The sequence below is a fragment of the Camellia sinensis genome, chromosome 6 (assembly GCF_055761805.1).
Source record: "Camellia sinensis isolate YWXY chromosome 6, ASM5576180v1, whole genome shotgun sequence".
In the NCBI taxonomy this organism is placed as follows: Eukaryota; Viridiplantae; Streptophyta; class Magnoliopsida; order Ericales; family Theaceae; genus Camellia; species Camellia sinensis.
In genome coordinates this window covers 200,783,189-200,806,837 of record NC_138966.1, presented here as the reverse complement: position 1 = coordinate 200,806,837, position 23,649 = coordinate 200,783,189, and the positions used below count along the sequence as shown (strand labels likewise).

General features: G+C 39.9%; 3 protein-coding genes across 3 annotated transcripts; 1 reads left to right on the top strand and 2 right to left on the bottom strand.

Moving 5' to 3' along the window:
• Window positions 1–216: 216 nt before the first annotated feature.
• LOC145793997 (uncharacterized) lies at window positions 217–663 on the bottom strand. The gene has a single exon (XM_082876917.1). The coding sequence runs from the start codon at window positions 661–663 to the stop codon at window positions 217–219; it is 447 nt and encodes a 148-aa protein (XP_082733043.1).
• Window positions 664–1,221: 558 nt separating this feature from the next.
• LOC114264594 (uncharacterized) lies at window positions 1,222–1,623 on the bottom strand. Its single transcript, XM_028205277.1, has one exon. The coding sequence runs from the start codon at window positions 1,621–1,623 to the stop codon at window positions 1,222–1,224; it is 402 nt and encodes a 133-aa protein (XP_028061078.1).
• An 18,997-nt stretch (window positions 1,624–20,620) lies between these two features.
• Window positions 20,621–23,381, top strand: LOC114264562 (Adenine nucleotide alpha hydrolases-like superfamily protein). The gene is made up of 4 exons (XM_028205243.2): window positions 20,621–20,963; window positions 21,853–21,962; window positions 22,079–22,197; window positions 23,047–23,381. The coding sequence occupies exons 1-4, from the start codon at window positions 20,789–20,791 to the stop codon at window positions 23,129–23,131; spliced, it is 489 nt and encodes a 162-aa protein (XP_028061044.1). The 5' UTR covers window positions 20,621–20,788; the 3' UTR covers window positions 23,132–23,381.
• Window positions 23,382–23,649: the final 268 nt, after the last annotated feature.

The following is a 23,649-nucleotide window of genomic DNA, read 5'->3' as shown; positions in this document are numbered from 1 at the left end:
CCTCTTCTTAAAAGAAGTTTGTCCCCAAACTTGACGTACCTTGGGTTTCGAAGAAGTGTGGGTATTTGGCTCGCATTTAGCTTTCAGTTTCCCATGTCGCTTCTTCGACACGATGGTTTGTCCATAAGACTTTTACAAGAGGTATAGTCTTGTTTCGAAGAACTTGATCACAACGATCGAGAATCTGCACAGGTCGTCTTCATAAGAGAGGTCTTCTTAAACCTTCAAGTTCTCATAATCAACAACATGTCCTAGATCTCGAAGATACTGCCGAAGCATCGAAACGTGAAACACATTGTGGACATTAGACAGTTCGGATGGAAGCGCAAGGCGATATGCCACAGGACCAATCCTTTCTAGTGTCTCGAATAGCCTCATGTAACGTGGGTTTAACTTTCTCTGCTTCCCAAATCGGATAACCCCTCTTGTTGGTGAGATCTTTAGGAATACATGATCTCCTATCTGAAATTCTAAGTCCTGTTTTCTTGTATCAGCATAGCTTTTCTGGCGGCTTTGGTCAGTGCGAATTCGCTTTTGGATAAGTTCAATTTTATCACTTGTAATTTGCATGATTTTGGGGCCTAACAGTTTCCTGTCTCTGACTTCCGTCCAACACAGAGGTGATCGACATCGTCTTCCATATAGTGCCTCGTACGGTGCCATTCCAATGCTTGCATGGTAGCTATTATTATAGGCAAACTCCACCAAAGGTAGGTGATCATCTCAATTACCTTTGAGGTCTAGTGCGCACAAACACACGTAACATATCTTCCAAAGTTTGGATTGTCCTTTCAAATTGCCCATCAGTTTTCGGGTGATAAGCCGTGCTAAACTTCAGAGTGGTTCCCAAAGCTTCTTGCAATTTGTTCCAGAAGTAAGACACGAAGCGAGGGTCTCTATTGGATACAATTGAAACTGGGGTGCCGTACAAACGAATAATTTCTTTAATGTATAGAGTGGCGAACTTAGTAAGGGGGTACGCGATTCTAATTGGTAGAAAATGTACCGACTTCATTAATCAATCAACGATAAGCCATATTGCATCATTCTTCGAGACTGATTGCGGTAGCCCGACCATGAAGTCCATATTAATGTGCTCCCATTTCCATTCAGGAATATGGATGGTTACAACATTCCTACAGGTCTCTAATATTCTGCTTTAACCCGTTGACAATGCAGGCATTTGGAGACGTGGCTTGCTATGTTTTTCTTCATTCCTGTCTACCAGAAGCGTTCCTTTAGATCGTGATACATCTCCGTTTTTCCAGGGTGGATCGCAAACCTTGAGCTATAAGCTTCTATCAATATCTTCTTCTTAAGTTCTAGAAGGTCGAGTACGCAAATTCGATTATAAAATTTTAGCATCCCATTGCTCATCGTAAAGTCAGGATCGAGCGTGCTTCTTTGCTTCTCGTACTTTTTCTTCAAAAGTTTGTCTTCGCATTGGTGTGCTCTAATTTTTTCAATCAACGCGGGTTCCACGATTATGTTGGCAAGCAATCCATTGATCTTGCGAAGAATAAGGGTACATGCCAAACTTCTAGTAATCTTTCGACTCAACGCGTCTGCTACTACGTTAGCTTTGCTTAGATAGTGATGGATCTCCACATCATAGTCTTTCATAAATTCTAGCCATTGTCGTTGCCTCATATTCAGTCCTTCTGTGTAAATAGATATTTGAGACTCTTGTAATCTGTGTAGATTTCGCAGGTTACTCTGTAGAGATTACTGTAGATTTTGAGGGCAAAGATTATTGCAGCTAATTCCAGATCGTGGGTTAGGTAGTTCTTCTCGTGGGTCTTTAATTGACATGAGGCATATGTAATGACCTTCCTATTTTGCATAAGAACGCAACCCAAACTATTGTATGAGGCATCATTATAAATTACAAACCCTTCCGTTCCCACGGGAAGTGCTAGTATAGAAGCTGTCACAAGTCTGTTTTTCAATTCTTGGAAGCAACATTCCTTCTTGTCCGTTCATTCGAAGGGTGTGTTCTTCTGAGTTAGTAGGGTCAAAGGCGATGCTATCTTTGAGAAATCTTGCACGAAGAGCCGGTAATAGCCAGCTAGACCTAAGAAGCTTCGAATCTCGGACACGTTAGTAGGTCGTGGCCAATCCACGATTGCTGCAACCTTTTGGGGGTCTACTGAGATGCCATCTTTGTTAATGACGTGACTAAGAAAGTGTACATTGGTGATCCAAAATTCGTATTTCTTCAACTTGGCATAGATTTTGTGATCACGTAGTGTTTGTAAAATCGTTTGTAAGTGCTGCTCATGGTCTTTTGCTGATTTGGAATATATAAGAATGTCATCAATGAAGACAATGACGAACTCATCTAGATAGGGTTTGAACACTTGGTTTATGAGGTCCATGAAGGTTGCTGGAGCATTTGTGACGCCAAATGGTATGATGAGAAACTCGTAGTGCCCGTAACGGGTTCTGAAGGCAGTCTTTTCGACGCTTTCTGTTTTGAATTTAGTTAATGGTAGTTAGAACGCAAGTCAATTTTCGAGAATACTCGGGCGCCTTGCAGTTGATCGAACAAGTCATCAATTCGTGGCAGAGGGTACCGATTTTTGATAGTGACTTTGTTCAATTCCCAGTAATCAATGCATAACCTCATATTGCCATCCTTTTTCTTTACAAATAGTACTGGAGCTCCCTAGGGTGAGGTATTAGGTCGAATGAAACCTTTGTCCAATAGTTCCTAGAGTTGAGTCTTCAGCTCTTTTAATTCTGTCATGGACATGCGGTAAGGGGCTTTTGAGATTGGTTGGGTACCAGGTTGAGTTTCAATGGTGAATTTGATTTCTTGGTCAACTGGGGTATCAAGTAAAATACATCCGAGAATTCTCATACCATAGGGATTTCATCAAGTATGAGGGCCTCTTGTTGAGTATTGATCACATAACAGATACAACTACAACAGCCCTTTCATAGAAGCCGTTGGGTTGTCATAAAGGATATAACACATGAAGGGGGAGACTCTAGTTCCATCAAAGACAAGCTCGAGTTGGTTTGGTGACCGGAGGAAGACCTTTTTGGCTTCACAATCAATAGAGGCATGGTTGGCAGCTAACCAATTCATTCCTAAGATCACATCAAAAGTACTAATGCAGAGGGGAATCAAGTCTACGTGTAAGGTTTCTCCTTTTAAGGATATAGTACAAGATTTGTACACATCAGCACTAAGAGTGGAGTTACCAAAAGGAAAAGACACAGATAGTGTATATCCTAAGGGTTCGCGTGTTGATGCCAACTTGGTAACAAAGTGTGGTGTAACAAAAGAATGAGTTGAACAAGAGTCAAAGAGAACATGGGTTAAGTGACCACAAACAGAAAGTGTACTTGACATAACATTCTTAGTAACTTCTGGGTTTCTAGACACCAGGGCAAAGGCTCTTCCTTGGCCTTTTTGGTCATTCTTCACTCCTCTGGGTACTGCGGGTTTTCGGACTAGTTCAGAGGGGTCGGCTATAGGACTGGAAAACTTTGGACAATTTCTCAGCAAGTGACCAACTTGGCTACATCGAAAGCATGCTCATGTGTCTCGATGGCATTGTCCCAAATGAGTCCTTCCACAGGTAGAGCAAGTTTGAATGGTGCCATCTCTAGGATTTGTAGGACCTTGATTACTTGAACTAGTTGAACTGGTTGTGCCCGTATTTACCCTCTTGGGAGGCGCGACACCGGATCTTCTATTATCTCTTTCCCAAAATCACTTCATTTGGCTTGGTTTCCCAGAGTGCAAGGCTTTAATTTCTTTTTCCGTAATGTATGCTCGATCTACCACCTCCGCATAGGTTGGTAGTTTCAAAACCTCCAGCCTATCCTTGATTTCAACATCCAATCCTACTTCAAATTTCCTAGCTTTTCGAGTTTCGGTGGGGATGACGTATGTCGCAAATCGAGCTAGTTGTATGAACTTGCTCTCATATTCTGCCACTGTTATGGTTCATTGCCTTAGACGTATGAATTCTGCTGCCTTTTGTTTCCGCAGCGAATCTGGAAAGTATTTTTCATAGAATACCTCCAAGAATTTTGCCCAAGTCACAATATCTTCTTTCTCCAAGGTAAGAAGCCACCATTCTTATGCATCGTTTTTGAAAGTGAATGTAGCAAAAGTCACCTTTTGTCTTTCTGTGCAAGGTAGCGCGCGGAAAATTTTCTCCATATCTCTAACCCAAGCTTCTGCCATCATTGGGTTTATATTGTCGATGAATTTGGTAGGTTTTAAGTCTTGGAACTGTTTTATTGTAGTTGGCTCTTCTCGTCGTTTGGGTATTCCGTTACTTATGTTGGTTTGTAAGACTCGTAGAAAACTGGTAAATGCTCTTTCCATGATTTGCTCCATTGGGTCAGTACCGCTGACCGACGATTCGGTTCCATTTCCATCATTAGCCATTACTACAAGGTGAAAATGGTTAGTGAACTCCCTCCCTTTTTTTTTTGAACCACTTAGTATACATTTAATTATCTATGATTCACAAGATACTATAACAGTACATATCACAATATCATATCTATGATTCGCAAGATACTATAACAATACATATATCATTTTTACTTATGTAAAAGAAAACATATTAGTACAACGTACTTAAAACATAGTCAAGAGTTAGTGTCTAATCCTATTAATACAAGAACAGAAGGATTAAACTAATCGTGGTCAGGTCACAAAAATCTCTTGGTCAGATGTCTAGAAGGGACTGTTAGGCCACCATGAGAACATGCTCTGGAAAACTGACTCATAAAATAACCCCGCAAACTCACTCTGCATGAGGGGCTCAAACTCCCACCCACTGAGCTTTACTTCAAAGCAACGCCATACTACCCGAACCATGTTGACAGGAATACCGTGATCATAACCCCAAAACTCCCGTCCGGTAATCCTCACCGGTATCTCCAAGTATGATACACTGTCAGTGAAGTCCACAGCTAGGGACTGGACAATGTACTGTAGGAGAGGTGTCGTAGTGCGAAGGTGGCTGCTAGGATATGCATGTCCCCACCTCTCCATAAAGCCCAGGGGTAGAGGTGCGACCAGAAAATGCAGCTGTCTTAGGTCTGGAGCAAGACCAACAACGTGGGTCGGCCCTATATACCTCTCACGAGTGCTGTCTTAGCTAAGCCTCCAAAATAAGAAATCCTCATCGGGGTCGGCCTGCAAATATACGGGTTGCCCCATGAGTCGGTGAAGTTTCGGGTGAGCTTGCCTGACAAGACTCTCTGAATCACACTGCCTTCTAATAGGTTCGAGATAAGATGTGCTCCTGGTGGCTCGAACCAAAATAACTCCATTAGGTTTGCCATTTCCTACAACACAGGAAAACTTAGCCCAGAAATATTTATAACACGGTTTACTTGTGTTAGACAATTTAATTTAATTTTTTTTGTTTTGGAAAACACATACCATAATATCAAATAATAATATGAAGTTAAATTTATTATTAGTATTTTTTTTGTCTCAAATAATTATTTCAAATAATGTGAATAATTGTACATGACAAGTTAGAAAAATATACTAAATTCATTTTGATAAAAAAAAAAAAAAACCATTGCTCTGATACCACTTTTGTCACGACCCAAACCTGGTATCCAAAAGCTTGGCATCGCAACAACATAAAAATAAAATAATTCTGAAATTTCTGTAGTAGTAGTGCAACGGATAAATTAAAATAAAATAATTGAATACCAAAAGTTTATTAAAAAGAAACAAAAATAGTCATTTTGGCTTTTGTTTTATTACAAAAGTCCAATCAAAATACAGATAGTACAACAAAAAAAAACACTATAATTTATCGCTCATCTTGATCCCGCTAAATCTCGTCACCTAAAAGGGGCAATAGCTATAAGCATATAGCAGAGTGAAAAATATCATACTATGAGTATAGGGGCATAAAATAGTCATGGATAGTTATTTAAGCTAAAACATTAACATAATTTAAGTTAAATAAATAAATCATTTAAGTGGCAGAAACTGAAATATAGAAATTACGTAAATAACTATAACCACAGTACATAACAGAACAGAACAAGGGTCAATGGAGTGACAATGAGAACATGGGTCAATGGATCCATGACAAACAGATGACCAAAAAGTGGCCAAATAGGGGCTAATGGTTATTTAAATTCCCCTAGGTATGAGACTTCCGTAGTGGTACTTCTAGACAATAATTGTTTACAAGATCATTATCAAATACTTTCTAAAATTTAAACAAACATATCCATAGGTTTCCATTTAAGCAAATAGAGGTCAGAAAATAATCCATATAATTGAAACATTAATATAACTACAAAACATAAATTATATAAAATAAATTGTGGTAACTCAAAACATTTGTAAAATATATTATGGTGACTCAAGACATATAGAAAATATATTATGGTAACTCAAGATATAATATAACTCATCTCGGATACAAATTTATCCCTATTTTTCACGTGCTCCCGAACCTATGCTCTTCACCCTTCTCACTTTTCTTCGCTTGCTCCTTCATTCTATATCAACCCTTTCTATTTATACTCACCCAAGAGTAAGGCCCCAAACCAAGAGATATACATGTTGCTGCCTTCTCTTTTGCCACCTGTATTGACCCTTGATTTTTACCTCTTCTATTGCCACATGTCCTCGGCTCTTAATTCATCCTCAAGAAATCACCAAGGGCCATATTAACCCTTAGCCCACTGAGAACTTGTTTGGCCATTTTTTTCCCCTCTCAATTCTAAAGGTTACGATACATTAGGTTTACGTCTAAAAACCTCACCACCCAATTATAAAACATCACTTACCACTTATTGAAATGTTTAATATTCTAAACATGCGGTGTCTCACAATCTATTTTTTTAACAATTTAATCGATTAGTTCCTAACTTTCCAAACTATGCATTTTTTTAAATTTGATTATTTATTATTATTATTATTATTATTATTATTATTATTATTATTATTATTATTATTATTATTATTATTTTTATAATAATATTATTATTTTTATAATTATAAAGAATTCTATTTATTGCAGTATTGAATTAAATTTAAAAAAAGAAATTCGGATGTCACAAATTAAGCTAATCAATTATACTTATTTTATTCTAATTATTTGGTTTCGAATCAAATTCTAATTAAACCTACCATAATATTTGAAAATTCTAAATAACAAAAAACATAGTTAATTTCATGTTCAGATGCCGATGAGGCCTTTAATTCGAGTACTGAAACAGAAACATAGACAAATATTCCTATCATAGACAGATATAAACACAATTAACACATAGCACATGCAATTAACTCAGAATTTCATCTTATAACCAAGCTAAATTAGCTAAAAAAAACTAAAAAATCCGACTAAAATTAGTTCTTCCCAAACAAAGCCATTGTAAATTTGTGAAAAATAATTATAATAGGGGTACTAACTTGAAAATTAATTAAAAATAATAATAATAAATCTTTAATTTTTATAATAAAATAAATTATTTCTTTGGCCATATTTGGTTTGTATTTGTGAAACAATTTTTAAAATTAATTTTTTAGAAATAGTTTACAAAATTTGAAAATTTGTGTTTATGTTTTGAAAATAGTTTTGGAATTTGGGACGATTTAAATTTTTATTTTTATTTTTATAGTTAAATAGATGGGTGTGAGAGAAAAGGGGATTAATGGATGTGTAGGATATGAGAGAATGAAAAGAAGAGAGAAGAGAGAAAAGAAAAAAAAAAATAATTTATTGATGTGTAGTAGAGAGAGAATTATTTTTGACATATTTTTTTTTTTAAAAAAAACTAAACAAGTTTTTTAATTTTTTTTTGCAAAAATTATCTCTCAAAAACAAACCAAACAAGACCTTTGTTTTTCTCCACTTTCTTTATGTTCTCATCCTCTACAATTTTAGTAGCCACCAGTTGTTGTTGGCTAGTTCCGGCTTCTCTCTTATCATCCCAACCCTTCTTTACAAGGGCTTAACACTTGTGAGTGTTGATTTCCGACTACACAACCAAAATGGAAACTCAGTTGGAGAGTACTGGCAGAATAAAGTACGCCCAATAACCTGTAACAAGAAGATGAGAATCCGACTATGGTTCGTCCACCTGGTGGCACTCTGACGATCAAGTCAGTAATCAATATCTCTTAAAGATAGCAAATTGTGCTTAAACGCACAAGAAAGAACTTTCCTCAGACTCACGAGGGTGCCTTACTTTTATAACTAACAGTGACCTAATCCTATTAGAAGCCTTACTTCAATGGACTCAGGTTTAATTCTCATCCTGGACCCTCATCTGGATAGAGATAAACTTTTCTTGAGTCTTATCTTTATCCAAACTGAGATCCTTCTCTGTTCTAGGACTATTGTCCCTTATCTGCTTATCTCGGATTCCGGTATCTCCGCAGACAACCTCCACTTAGCCAAAATCATCTCGGCGCATGACCAAGCCACATGGCACCTCGATTGACACTTCGGCGTCAGCTTAGCCACGTGCTATCATTCACAAAATACGTCTCCATAACCACCCCTAGGTTTTATTACCTCAGCAACTTGAGGTAATGGAACCTACATCGTTTGTCCATGTAGCATGTCGGCTAATAATCCATTCATCTCTTCGACCGAGATTGTGACCAGTCGGCTTCAAGTAACCAAGACTCTGCTTCTCATTCTATCAAGGACCAAGAACCAAGAACCAAGAACCAAGAGCCAAGTTCTTTGAGCATCTCAACCGAGATCGTTCCTTTAGCCGAGGTTATGGCCTCATTACTTCAAGAATTTCAAGAGTTCCTAACTGTGTATGAGTTGTCACGCACGGTATTTTCAACCGTTTCCTCCACATGTCCCTTTCTCATTAGTTCGTACCTAACATGCGCTATCAGTGTACGTCATTTTTGCCCACACTGGTTGACAGGCACATCTCCCAAGGTGTATTCATTTCATTTTGCCGCCTTTTCAATTTTTAACAAAACTCTCTCTCTCTCTCTCTCTCTCTCTCCGTCTTCTCTCTTTGCAAATTTGATTTCCCTTTCTGTGCTCATACTTTCTCTCTCTACAATCCGCTATTGTCAAGCTTTTTAGATCTCAGTAACTGCTTCTCTTGTCACTGTCGATGCACATTTCATCACTTGAGTTCGATCATCAAGTTGTTTGACTCTGGCGTATCTCACTCTAAAGTCCACCTATTCGTCTCCATTCAATAAGCTCTTATTCTTTCTTCTTTTCATTTTTAGTTTCCCACTGTTCTTGAGTTATGATGTTATTGTGAACTTGCTTATACATTTCTTCATTCGCTTCCTGATTGTGGTTTCCAGTGCTCATGTTCTGCATATTAATTATTGTTCTCGAATCTGTTTTATATTATACTGATGTATTCTTGAATGGCCTATACTATTTTCGTTACATTGCCTTACATTCTGTCTTTTTATAGACGTCTCATGTGTTGCCACTGAATCTGTACTTCTATCTGGATCTTGAATCCCTACTTTTTGCTTCGTTTGTGTTCTTGATTGTGTACCACTGTATTACACACTGCCACTCAGATGAGTATGAATGGATCTTTGCTTGTTTCTGTGTTCTCTGTATTTCAGTCATTGAGAGCAAGATTCTGAATCTTCGTTTCTTTTGTTTTCTGTATCTATCCTCCAAATTCTTGCTTTCACATCTTGTTTTTCCATAAAATTTAGGTTTGGGTTTTGCTAGGAACAACTGCCTTAGGGAAATTGAAACGAGAACCCTTCCTAGGCCACCAGAAACCCTCCTTTAGTTTTAGCCGAGGTCCTCAAATCTTTACCAAATTTCTTTACCAAAAATCTGTTATGAAGCCCTTCCTAGCCGACATAATGGGCATGTTTAAATGGAGAGCGGATACCCCTACCAAGCTAGAGTACTTTAGGCAAGAGTTCTTCATTCCAGTCGACGTTCAACTACGGTTGGCTGGGAAGGAGGACTCTATCATGCATGGTGAGGACACCATGCTATTCCCTGTAGTAGCATTTATCGAGTGTGGACTTCGGCTTCCCCTAGACATCTTTTTTGGAGAAGTCCTCCATTATTACAAACTTAACCCCATGCAACTAGCTATCAACTCATATAAGGTTATCAATGGTATAATTGAACTGGCACGCCGAGAAGAAGCTAGAATTACACTAGCCGACATCCAATTTTGTTACGCCATGTGTGGCCTTAAGTTTGACAAAGGTTACACATATTACCTCAAGCCCAAATCCACCACCTATAAACTCATAGCTAGGAGTGTAAAACTGGACCGCGGCCTGTAGATGGCTCGAAGCCTGTCCGTGGCCTGGGATGGGCCCCTGCCTGCTTGGGCTCAGGCCTAAGCCCAACCCGAGCCTCTGGGCTTGGGCTTATGCCTCATTTTGAAGCCCGACCCGGTCCCGCTAGCCCAGCTCATCAGCCCGCTTAAGGCCCGCTCGAGGCCCAATGTCTTTTTTAGTAGAAAATAATAAAATTTTGGTTGAAAAAAAAAAATAATAATAATAAATAATCAGGCCTGCCCAAGCTCGAGGCCAGGCCCAGGCCCATTGGCCTACCCAAGGCCAGAATACCCCTGGGCCTAATTTTTTGGCGGGAACCCGTGAGGCTTGGCATGGGTCGGGCCGGGCTAGATTTACACTCCAACTCATAGCCGATCTTCCTGACTTCAACAAAGGTGCTGGAGATGACTACTTGATTGCCTCGGGCAATTGGGAATTTTCTCCTGAGGACGACCTTCGTCTATTTTCCTTGCGTTGATCAGCGTTTAGAGAGGATGTGGGTAAGAACTAAGTGTAACTCATAACTCTATCTTTGTTAAGACTTGTCAACTCATATATCTCTGTACTGATGTTTGCTTCTTGCTTTTGCAGTTCTTCTCTAGCCATCAAAAGACTTTCGCCAAACTTTCTTCCCAAGCCCCGGTCTGAAAAAGCTTTTGGGCTTGCCCATTGATAAGCGCAAAGCCCCCATCTTACTCAATTACATACCTACTTACAAGTCTGCTCTGCTTGACGTTCCCAAACGAAGCAAGACTTCTCCATCTACCACAATTTCAACGGTCGCTTCATCACCAAGGCTAGATCAGGCCTCCACATTTGATCCTGCAGACCAGCCATCAACTTCTGTCCCCTGGTTAATTCCACTTTCTTAGCGCCATCATCGTCGTCGAGCTCCTCTGAACGCTACTGCCGGCAGAACACATAGTAGAAAACACCGAGGTCCTGAAATCTTGGTAATAGACATATCAAACCCCCCTATTACTTTACTCGCCATCCACTTTGGCACCAAAGTCACTGTCGCCGTTCTAGCCAAAGAGATAGGTAGAAGTCAAGCAGTTGTTAAAGACCTCCTGGCCGACTTGCCAGGGGTAGTTTTAGTTCACTCCTCTCTATCTCAGTCCCAACCAAAGCCTAAACCAAAGAGATTCAAAAGAGCCAAGGAGTAACACAAATCCCTACTGATTCGGAGGACACAATGCCGAGGTCTAAAAAAGAAACAGAGCTAGGTTTTTTCTGACACGACGAGACCTAGGCCCCTGCTTTTATGGTTGGGGACCGACCAATGAAGCTGCCGATAGTGCTATTGACAGTATAAAGGTTGGCGTCGCGCTCTCTACAACTGTTCTCCTGCCAACATATCTAAATCGCATGGCCGAGATCAGCGAATATGAAAACTTCAGTTTGATGATGCAGCATTTTGTCTTGATAAGTCTTCAACACTTGTAATTTTTTTTTGTTGTTTTGGCTTTTCACTTTAAGTTTTAACACTTAGAAATTTTTACTAACTTGTTCGTTTCTTTCCTTCTAGGCCATCCAGCATGCCCACTCTTTTGCAACGAAAGCTGAGGCTTTTAAGAAAGAGCTGGTTCGCAAGACCCAAGAAGCTACTAGCTTCCTTGCTTCCCTGAACAATGCTGAGGCCAAAACTGCCAAACTTGTGCAATACTAGGCTGAATAAAGGGCTGAGGTAGCCGAGGCTGTGGCCAAGGTACTCAAGTTCGAGATCAAGGACGCCGAAGTCAAAACCGCGGAAGCCGAAGCTGAGCTTTAGGAGGCCTTGGCTACCAAAGAGGCTGAGATCAAGGCGGCCGACGAGAAGGCGTTCTCAGAAGGGCAAGTCGCTATCCGTGATGCATACAAAGCCCAAGTCAATCAAGCCTGCAACTGAGGTTATTACCTCAGTTGGACGGTAGCTCTCAATAAGTTTTCTGTTCCAATGGACTCTCTACTTCGAGATATTTCTCAGCTCAGCGTGCCATTCCCCTCTTCTCCCAAAGACTTTGACGATGAAGCCGAAGATGAGGACGTCGAGGCTGAGGATGCTGACGATAAAGTGGAGGCTGCTACTGGGGCCAAGTCCCCCACTCTAAATGATCAAGTTTTGGACTTGACTTAGGACGAGGAGGATTAGGCCTCTAAGAGTGCCTCTCCTACGAAGACAACATCTGAGGTCGAGGTCCAGACTACCGAGAAGAGCCTTGATAAGACATTTGGCAAAATTGATGCCGAGATCGAGGCTGAGAAGACTGCCAAGAAGCGCTCTCAGCTGTCTGCCGAGGCTGAAACACCGTCAACCGCCGAAGCAGGACAGTCTACTTAGAAATTTTCTTGTTCGTAGTTCTTTCTTTTTACTTTTGAACAGTTGTTAACTTGTTGTTAAAACAAATGCCAGTTTGAATTTTGTCGATGTGCCTTTTTGTAACTGAACAAGTAGTCTTCCTTAAACGAATGCATGCCTTCTTTTCTTCTAAATGTTGAATGTTCTCCCCATGTGTGCTTGTTTCTTTAAGCTTTGTCTATTTTTCTTCTATGCCTTGCATGTTTCCATTTATTGTAATTCTTCCAAGTACACCTTAACTGTGTGATCACTTCGGGGTTCACCTTTAACTGTGACCTCGACCAAACAATACTAAAAAAATACTTAATTAAACATTTTTACAAGTGTTCTCTTTTTAGTTGTACTTGCTGTCTTCTGGAAAGGCTTCACCTTTCCAAGTCTAGCACCTTGGCTGGGTTTCCCGGTCAATTACACTTCAGGCATAAAATAGTACTCTCATCTCGGTTAAATTCATCTCGGACAATTCCATCTATCAATGATCTCGGATGAATTTTCAGAAAATTTCACAAGTGTTATTCTTTTATTTCATTCCTGCTTCCTGCCCTTAATGTGAACCTAAGTACCATTTATATTCACATTAAGCATGAATTTCCAATTTTTGCCGAGGTTTGATTTAAACAAAGATTAGCCAAGGTTTTTTACATCGGTCTCTCTGTTAATCTAACTAGATCATACTTAGTTCAACTCTACCATATGGTAAGTATGAATTCAACTTTACCATATGGCGAGTCTAAGTTATTCGTCATGTTTCATTTGAAAACATTGCAACCTTAGTTCAACTCTACCATAGGCAATTTGAATTCAACTCTACCGTATGGCAAATCTAAGCTATTCGTCACGTTTCATTCGGAAATATCGCAAACTTAGTTCAACTCTACCATAGGCAAGTTGAATTCAACTTTACCATATGACAAGTCTAAGTTATTCGTCATGTTTCATTTGGAAACATTGCAAACTTAGTTCAAATCTACCATAGGTAAGTTGAATTTAACTCTACCATATAGCAAGTCTAAGTTATTCGTCATGTTTCATTCGAAAACATCGCCATAAGACTTATTCAGTCCTATCGTACGAGTATCAACAATAATTTATAAAAAGAAATTTGAGCTAGTAGTTTATTAATACTTTGGCTAATAAAAACATTACATAAAACTCAAAAAATAAAAACTAATGATAGAAAAACTTTAGATTGCAAGTGTTATAGGGTCTTGGCAACTCTTCACCATCAGTGCCTTCAAGCCGATATGACCCATTGCCGACAACGAAGATGATTCTATAAGGCCTTTTCTAGTTTGGGCAAAGTTTGCCCTCCTTGGGATCCTTTTTGTTGCCGATAACTTTCCTCAGGATGAGGTCCCCAACCTTGAACTATCTTGGTTGACCTTCTTGTTATAAGCCCTAGCAAGCTGTTGTTGGTATGCCCCCAGCCGAAGTGTTGCTCTCTTTTTTTTTTTCTTTTCCAAGAAGTCCAGATCTCGGGTCAGGAATACCTCGTTGGTCCCATTCTCCACTCCTTAGGTTCTGATTCCAGGGATGCTGACCTCTAGTGGGATAACTGCTTTAGTGCCATAAGCCATGGCAAAAGGAGACCCCTCAGTTGATCTTCTCGGCGTAGTCCGATATTCCCACAACACATTAGGCAATTTCTCTACCCACTTTCCCTTGGTTGCTTTCAACCTCTTCTTAATCCCATCTAAGATGGTCTTGTTGGATGCTTCTGCCTGACCATTACTCTAGGGAAAACTAGGAGTAAAGTAATAGTTTTTAATTTTGTACTTTGCACAGAAGCTCTTGATTAGCTTACTGTAAAACTTGGTGCCATTATCTACTATAATGGCCTTTGGGATTCCGAACCTAGTAATTATGTTCTTTCAGATGAAGTTCTTCACATCAATATCTTGAATCTTCGCAAGAGGTTCAGCCTCAACCCACTTTGTAAAGTAGTCTATGGTTACTAGCAAGAACTTTCTTTGTCCAGTTTCCTGGGGCAGTGGACCCACCAGATACATGCCCCACTGGGCAAATGGCCAAGGACTGGACACTAGGTTCAGATCTGCTGCTGGCTGGTGTATCAAAGGTGCAAACTTTTGACACTTCTCACACTTTCTGACGTAGGCTTCAGCATCATTTTACATGTATGGCCACCAGTATCCTTGGGATATGGCTCTATGGCCAAGTGACCTGCCCCCTGCATGGTTTCCACAAAGTCCTTCATGGATCTCATATAAAAAGTCCTCTACTTGAGAGGGGTGCACACACCGAAGTAAATGTTCAGTGAAGGATCTTCTGTATAGATGACCTTCTACTAATCAACAGAACCTGGCCAATTTTAACCAGGTTTTGTGTGCCTCTTTTTGGTCGTCTGGTAGTCTGCTCTCTTTGAGAAACATGACTATGGCGTTTATTTAGCTGAGAACCATTTCCACGCACATTGCTTCGTACTCTGTTATCAGAGGCTTTACACCTGGTCATGTTAGATAATCAACCACGATTATCTTTGGTTCCCCTGACTTTATTGCACTAGCTAGGTTTGCCAAGGCGTCAGCATGCCTATTATCATCCCGGCTAACCTATTGTAGCCTATAATCCTGGAATAGTGTTAGCAGCCTAACAACCTCTTTGACATAGGCTATCATCCTTTCATTTCGGGCTGTATACTCACTCGTGGTTTGATTTACAATAAGCTGGGAGTCACATATGACTACCACCTCATCGGCTTTCATTGCTATTGCTTGCCGTAGTCCAACAATCAGTGCTTCGTACTCTGTTTCATTGTTTGAGGCCTTGAAAAGCAAACGGATTGATTGCTCTATCATTTCCCCTTCTGGTGGTACCAAAACCACTCCTGCCCTCACTCCTTGATGGTTTGAACTTCTATCGACAAACAGGCGGAAAGAATCGTCGATGTAAATGTTGTCGGGTTTTGGTTTCTCTTTATTCTTTTGTGATGCTGATGTGGGGTTCTTTGGCCCCAATTGAGTTTCCTCTAGTTTCCCTAGGCACCCCAAGCCACGGCTCATTAGAGCCAGACGTGGAATGACACCAGGGGTGAACTCGTCCACAAAGTCGGCCAGAACCTAGCCCTTGATTGTTGTTCTAGGCCTGAATTCTAAGTCATATTGGCCCAGTATCACTGCCCATCTAGCTACTCTTCTTGTTAGATCTCCATGCTGCTATCGGGTTTCAAGGGATGCTTAGTCCGTACCATAATCTTGTGGGCTTGGAAATAGTGATGCAATTTTTTGGAAGCCATCACTAAGGCTAGTGTTAACTTCTCCAAGGGCAGGTATCTAGGTTCTGCACTTGCAAGGGTTTTACTCACATAATATATCGTCTTTTGTTCTCCCTCCTCTTTTCGGATTACCACTGCACTCATTACGTGGTCTGAAATTGCCAAATATAGGAACAACTCTTCTCTAGGTATTGAATTTGACAGAACTGGAGCTGTTGTCAGATGCTTTTTTAAGTTGGCAAAGGCGACTTCGCACTCTTCTGTCCACAAAAAATCTATATCCTTTCTTAACAAACTTAAAAAAGGTTTACACTTATCAGAACTTTGGCTGATAAACCTGTTCAGGGCTACCGCCTTGCTGGTCAAAATTTGGACCTACTTAGCTGACGTTGGGCTCTTTAAGTTAGGAATGGCCTTGATTTGATCTGGGCTTGCCTCAATGCCCCTTCTAGTGACCAAGTATCCCAGGAACTTACCAGACCCGACTCCAAATGCACATTTTGAAGCATTGAGTCGGGGCTGATATGTTCTTAGGATATCAAAAACTGCCTTTAAATCGGCCAGATGGTGCCTAGGTTCCTTGGTCTTCACGACTATGTCATCAATGTAGATTTTTACTGTCTTTCTAATTAGATGCTTAAACATCTTGGTCACTAATCGCTGGTAGGTTGCTGTTGCATTTTTTAACTTGAAAGGCATTACCCTGTAACAATAGAGTCCTTTTAGGATGATGAATGTTGTCTTCTCTTCATCTGGGGTGTACATTGCTATCTGATGGTAGCCTCTGTATGCGTCCAAGAAACTCATCCTCTTATCCCCTGAAATGGCATCTACTAACTGATCAATCTTAGGCAGTGAGAAACTGTCTTTAGGGCAAGCCTTATTCAGGCTGGTAAAGTCCACATAGACCATCCACTTGTCATTTTTCTTTTTCACTACCACTATATTGGACAACCAGGTCGGATAGTGTACTTCTCGGATGGCCTGGGCTTCTAGCAGCTTGTCTATTTCCTCCCCAACTGCTTCCACATATACTAATGTTGGCCTCCTTGCCTACTAGATGACAGGTTTAGCCGACTTGTCAACGTTAAGCTTGTGGCAAATGACCTCGAGGTTGATGCCTAGCATCTCATAGGGCATCCAAGCAAACACTTCTATGTTTGCTCGCAAGAAGGCTTCTAACTTTCTTGCCGAGAAGGAAGAAGCGCTCTCCATCATCTTCTTGGACCAGAATCTTCTTTAAAGCCTTTTCACTTTTGTCAGTTGGTTATTTGTCAACATCATCCAGGGCCTCCATGTCCTCGTCTTCAATTTCAAATGTTTCTGCTTCTCGCACATTGCAGGTGGACTTTATTGCTGTCATGGAGTAATTTTTTACTTGTACCTGATCCCCTTTGACCTCCTCAATACCATGTTTGGTTAGAAATCACAATAGCTGGTGCAATGTTGAGGGAACAACCCTCATGGCATGCAACTATGGTCTGCCCAAGATAACATTGTAAGAGGAGGGAGTGTCAATTATTGTAAACTCTGTGTTTACCTTCTTGGTGCCTGCCTGCACCTCCAAATTCGTGGTACCTAGAGGCCATGTTGGCGTTCCATTGAATCTAACCATTGGGTTGTTTGATTGTTTTAGATCATTTGGGTAAAGGCCAAGCTCCTTGTAATATCTAACATACATGATGTCACAAGAACTTCCTTGATCAATCAGTATGCGCCTTACTTGGCACTCTCCAATCTTCAGCGTTATCACCAGGGCATCATTGTGTAGATGTTACACCATATCCAGGTCTGCTTGAGTAAAAAAAAACCATTGGCCCTTAGTACTCATTTGTCCTAGGCATCTTTTGCTGGACCTGGTACACATGCTGTAGGTGCCTTACCCTCTGAGTTTTTCCACGTACATCATTCTCATTGACCTTCGAGTGAATCACATCGATCACCCGAGGTCCATCTACTTACTATGGTGGTGATGGTGGTGGAGGTGGTGCTACTGGTGCCTAAGGTAGCCTTGCTTGCTCTTCCCTTGTTCTAGCCTCGTTTATTAGGTCTCTCGGCTGACCCTGTTTGACCAGATCCTCTAAGTGCGTCTTTAGAGCCCTACATCCTTGAGTTAAGTGCCCATCTTCATTATGGTAAGCATAATGCTTCCCAAGGCTCCTTCCCTTAAACTTACTAGGGATCTTCTCCGATGCTCTATAATACGGTTGGTTCCTAATCCTTTCAAGAACTTTGTAGATCGGGATTCTGAATACAGTGGTGACTGTTTGTGCAACCCTCAACCCTATTTCCTATCTATTGAAACCAGTGTTACCTTAGCCTCGCTTCGGCGAGCCATTTCTCTTCTCCTGCTTTAGTGCCTTTGCTCCATGTGTATCTTCCTCTGCTTTGGCATATTTCTCAATTCATGCCATGAGCTCCTCCATACTCTTTGGTAGAGTTTTTGCAAGTGACTTTCGAAGTGGACATTCATCCTTCAGGCTGTTTTTGAAAGATACGACCGCTAGCTCTTGGTTGCATGCCAGTATTCGGTTGAACACCTCATAATACCATTTGGCATAAGCCCTGAGGCTTTCACCCTCGCTAATGTTCAAAGTCAGCAGAGAATCTACACTTAGTGGCTGCAACTTATTTGTTACAAACCTAGCCACAAACATCTCGAACAGGCCTTCCCAACTCTTCATAGTTCCTTTCGGTAACTTGTGTAATCAATCTGATGCGCTTTCCCTAAAGGATGAAGGGAACATCTTGCTTAGCAATTGCTCATTCCCGTTATACAAAGCCATTGAATTTAAATATAAGCTGACATGAAAGTTCAGATCAAACTTACCGGTATAAACTTGGAACCTCGGCATATGGAATCTCCCTGGGGCCTTAAATCTATCCAACTCCACTGAGAACAATGTTCTCAACTTGACGGGGGATATTACTTTGGCGTGGAGTCGCTTCCTCTAAAGGTAGTTCCTTAGATCCTCCTTCGTTCGGTCGGGAGCTCGGCTATCAATAGATTTAAGCATTTTTGGCGTGCTGTTCCCAGCGTTTGTGCGTCCTTTTAGACTTCTCTTCATTCACTGCATCAAAGCAAAGTCCCTTTTCCTGGATATGTTGAGGTTTTTTGGCATAGGTTCCCTTGGTTCGTGGTGTCCTCTGTGACTCACCTCTCACTGACTCTATTCGCTCGACATCCCGTGAAGGCTAATGTGAGCGCTCTTTTTCCTTGCCATGCTGCGGGACTGCTGGGATTGTTTTCTCCCCCCCTTTCTGGGTGTTAGTCTTGGCCGCTGGTACCGGCGTGTCCTACAATGGGAATAGTGGGTACATCACATTGTTCTGCATCATGAAGTTGACAACCAATTGTAGGTCTGCCAAGTTGTTTGCCATTTTTTCATCTCGCCGTCCCTTTTCAGGCTTTATCCTTCCATACTTGAAGGTCGCTTTCGTTATAATACTAATCTTGGCCTACTTTCTTCGGGGCATTCCACTCTTTGCCGACGTCTTTCTCCCTAGGATTGGGATCATGTGCTTCTTCAGTAGGGTTTTTTTTCCTGACGTTAAGATCTGCATGTTCATAACTTTCACTGTTAATGCCATCCCCAATCTTTTCTTCCTGTCCGTTGTTGGCAATCTATTATCTTTAAGTTCCCACAGAAGGCGCCAAATTGTGGGTATTGATTTCCGACCACACAACCAAAAGGGGAACTCTGCTGGAGAGCATTGGCAGAATAGATTAAGCCCAAAAACCTGTAACAAGAAGATGAGAATCTAGCGGTAGTTCATCCACCCAAGGACACTCCGACAATCAAGTCAGTAATCAACATCTCTCAAAAATAGCAAATTGTGCTTAAACTCACAAGAAAGAACTTCTCTCAGATCCACGATGGCGTCTTATTTTTATAACCAGCAGTGACCTGATCCCATTAGAAGCCTCACTTCAATGGACTCAAGCTTAATACTCATCTTGGACCCTCATCTGGATAGAGATAAACTCTTCTTGAGTCTTATCTCTATCTAAGCTGAGATCCTTCTCTGTTTTAGGACTCCTGTCCCTTATCTGCTTATCTCGGATTTTAATATCTCCGCAGAGAATCCTGGCCTAGCCGAAATTATCTCGGCGAATGACCAAGCCACGTGGTATCTCGGCTGACATTTCGGCGTGACCTTAGCCACATGCTATCATTCACAAAATACGTCCCCACAGCACCCATAATTTATCTCATACCATCAATCTTTCTTTGTTAGCCCTATACAATGGGACAGATTAAAGATTATTATTGTAGAAGTGTAAATTTTTATAATTTTTAATTATTTTAGATTAATATAAAATATTTTAAAGATTTCTGAGAGTGTGATCGTCCCTACTCGCACCATCCTAGATCATACAACCAATGAACCCACCTTTGGCACAATTAGGAACATGGCAATGGCCAGTGACATTGAATCTTTTCCGTTCCTGTCAGTAGACAATCAACAGACAATTGTTGATCCCTTTTGTTGTTAGCGACCAACCAAGTTCGCCTTGATATCTTTCTCTTCCTTTTTTTTTTTTTTTTCCCTATTATCTCCATTTTTTGCACTAAATTTTTTTATAAAAAAAAGCTGAGGCCATTTAAGCAATATTAAGAAATAATTTCACGCCAAAACCATCGTGATTGTCGGATATGCATGATATTGTCGACCAGACATGAATAAAGTTATTATACGTATAAAAACCACATGACCATATCTCTACGTTCCATTACATATACACCATCTTATTGCGTTGGCAGTCAAACAATCCAGCGGTTTACGTGAATGATTCACGGGTCTTACGTTCTATTCAATTCTCTGCACTCAATTGTGTTTGCTTTTTTCTCTCGCAGTTCTGGTTTTTCCTTCTCTTTCTCCGACTGTCCGAGAAAATAGCTGATCGATTTATAAAGACAGAAAATTGTAGCAGAGAGAGAGAGAGAGAGAGATGGAAGGAGACAGGAGAGTGGGTGTGGCGGTGGATTTCTCGGCGTGCAGTAGGGAAGCACTGAAGTGGGCGGTGGATAACATTGTCCGGAAGGGGGATCACCTTATCCTCGTCACCATACGCCCCCACGTTTACGAAGAGGGCGAGATGCAGCTCTGGGAAACCACCGGCTCCCGTACATTTCCACCTCTCTCTCTCTCTCTCTCATATTATACATGTGTATATATGTATGTATAATGCATCTCTATATATCTTTGAAAACCTTGGCTAGATCTTTGGTTTTCAACGTGACGAAAGTATCCCAAGGTTCAAGCATTAGCGGCCGCTCAAGTTTTCAAAGATCTCAAACTAAACATTAAAATAAGATCCTTTTTTTTAAATAGTTAATAATCCGATAATAAGAATTTTTTATAAAAAAAACTTATCGGTCTTTGACTCAAGCATTAAGCCACTTAATCTGTTGTCTAAAGGTCCTAATTTTAAAAAAATAAAATAAAATCTTATGGTACAAGTACTTGATTTTTTGTTATCTAAAAAAAATATTCAAATTTTGAAAGTCTATTAAGGCTTAATGTGTTGGTATGAGAAAACCTTGGGCCATGACTGCCGTAAGTGACTATATGATTGAGCCATTTTTGAGTTGAAGAGCACCACCAAGTCATGTTCCATGGGCATAGAATAACTTCACTAAAGAGGACCATTCCAAAGTTTTGTTTTTGGTTTAATCACATATTTTCAAAGTATGGTTTTTGTGTCATTTTTGTCTCTAATAGATAAAATTTGTTAATTTGGTCTCCAATGTATAAAAAATGTTTCAATTTTTTTAATGTCCAAATTGTGTCAATTTGATCATAATATATAAAAGTGTTTCAATTTATCGTTGACTTTAACGGCTCCACAAACTGTAATTTTTAAATTGAGTTTTTATTTCTCTCCTTTTAACTTATTCAAATAGGTAACATGAACAAAGAAAAATAAAATGTAGTTCTTTTCTGTTCTTCCAAGATCACCCAATCCAAATGGTCTGTAAGTATATATTTATGTGTTTGATGCATTTTTGGCAGCCCTAATCCGTATGAGTGATTTCTCTGACCCCAACCTAATGAAGAAATATGGGGTGAAGACTGACCCTGAGACTTTGGATATTGTCAACACTGCTGCTAGGCAGAAAGAGGTGCACTTTCCTCCCCATCCCCCTTCTAATTTCATAATAGAGAAATTTCTCAAATTTTTTTGAGAAATTCTAAACCGAATTAAACCAAGTATTTGTATGTGTGCTTGTGCGAACAGCTTGTGGTGCTTTTGAAGATCTACTGGGGAGATGCTCGGGAGAAGATTTGTGAGGCGGTTGATAATATTCCTCTCACATGCCTTGTCATAGGGAATAGAGGGCTCAGCACGCTCCAAAGGTCAAATTCTTATGAGATTGCTTTTTGCTTATAACTGAAATTGCCAATTTTGCAACATTGAACCATTTTGATGTTTGGACTTCGTTTTAGAGTCTCGTATTTTTTTGTTTTTTGTATTTTTGCCAAGGCCTGAATTTTATTGAAATCAATTCCTTAGAATTACAATCCTGGTTTGGCTAACCTTAATTATTGAAGAAGTTCATACATCATATTGTGGCAGTGTTCTCAAAATGGACAATGTGGGGTGGGGGGGGGGGGGGGATGGGGCGTTTGACAAATAATTTTTGGGAAATACTATAGGTGTAAAAAATGTTAGCATGACCCATAATTTTGTCGCAACTTTTTTTTTTCCCTTCAAATTTGGTCCTTTTTTAATTAAAAAAAAGGGGGGCCTTCTCGTTTAGAAGAACCTAAAAGGTACCTGACAAATTTTTAAAAAATTTACTAAAAACAATGAAGTTTGGAAAAAAAAATTTTGATAGCCCATGAGGGCAATATTATATGGAGTAAAGACAATAAAAACATAATTAGGAGACAAACACTTGGTACTTTACGAGTGAATTTCTATGGAAACATAATTTGTATCAAAAATTATGGAAACATAATTTGTATCAAAAAAATACAAACATAATTTGTATATAAACTTTTATGGAATGATGTGGATTTCTATGTTATTTTCATTTCAAGCCAAATCATCATCATTGTTGCTCAAATTTACAAAAATGCTATATCATTGTGTGCACGTTTTATTTTATGTATCAAAATGCTACTGTCTAAAATGCTACTTTAATGTCACTTTATTGATGAGAATGATTAGTTTTAGGGTTTGGTTTGATGTTCAATTTGCAGGGCTCTCATGGGCAGTGTTAGCAACTATGTGGTGAACCATGCTTCTTGTCCGGTTACAGTCGTGAAGCACTCTGATCATGACTGATATATGCTGCTGCAATGCAGTGTCTGATTAGGAGTACTCCTATAGTTCGCATGAATGAATTTGTATCCATTGGGTCAGACTGTTTTTGTAACTCGATTTTTGGATTTTTGGATTCAAGTCATGTATATTTTGCATGTGTGTGCAATGCTTGTTTTGTAAGCTATAACTCATCTCCCATGGTGGGGTTGTTCTTTGCTCCAATTTGGTACTGTTTGATGGAGGAATAAATTTTGTTTCTGTGCTCTAATAATATGGCTGTTGCTGTTGTAGCTCTGTCTATTATTTGGTGTTATTATCGGACAACTTCAATGACACAAACTCACTCTAATAACAACCATTAGAATTGTTGTTAGTATTGAAAAATATGTAAAATGTATATTGAAATATACAAAAAGGAAAATGTTATAGGTCTTAAATTTTTTACCAAATGAATGACCAAATGTCTCATATGGGTGTGTGGTTCATAAAGGTGTGGACCCCACACTCATATGAGACATTTGGTTATTTATTTAATAAAA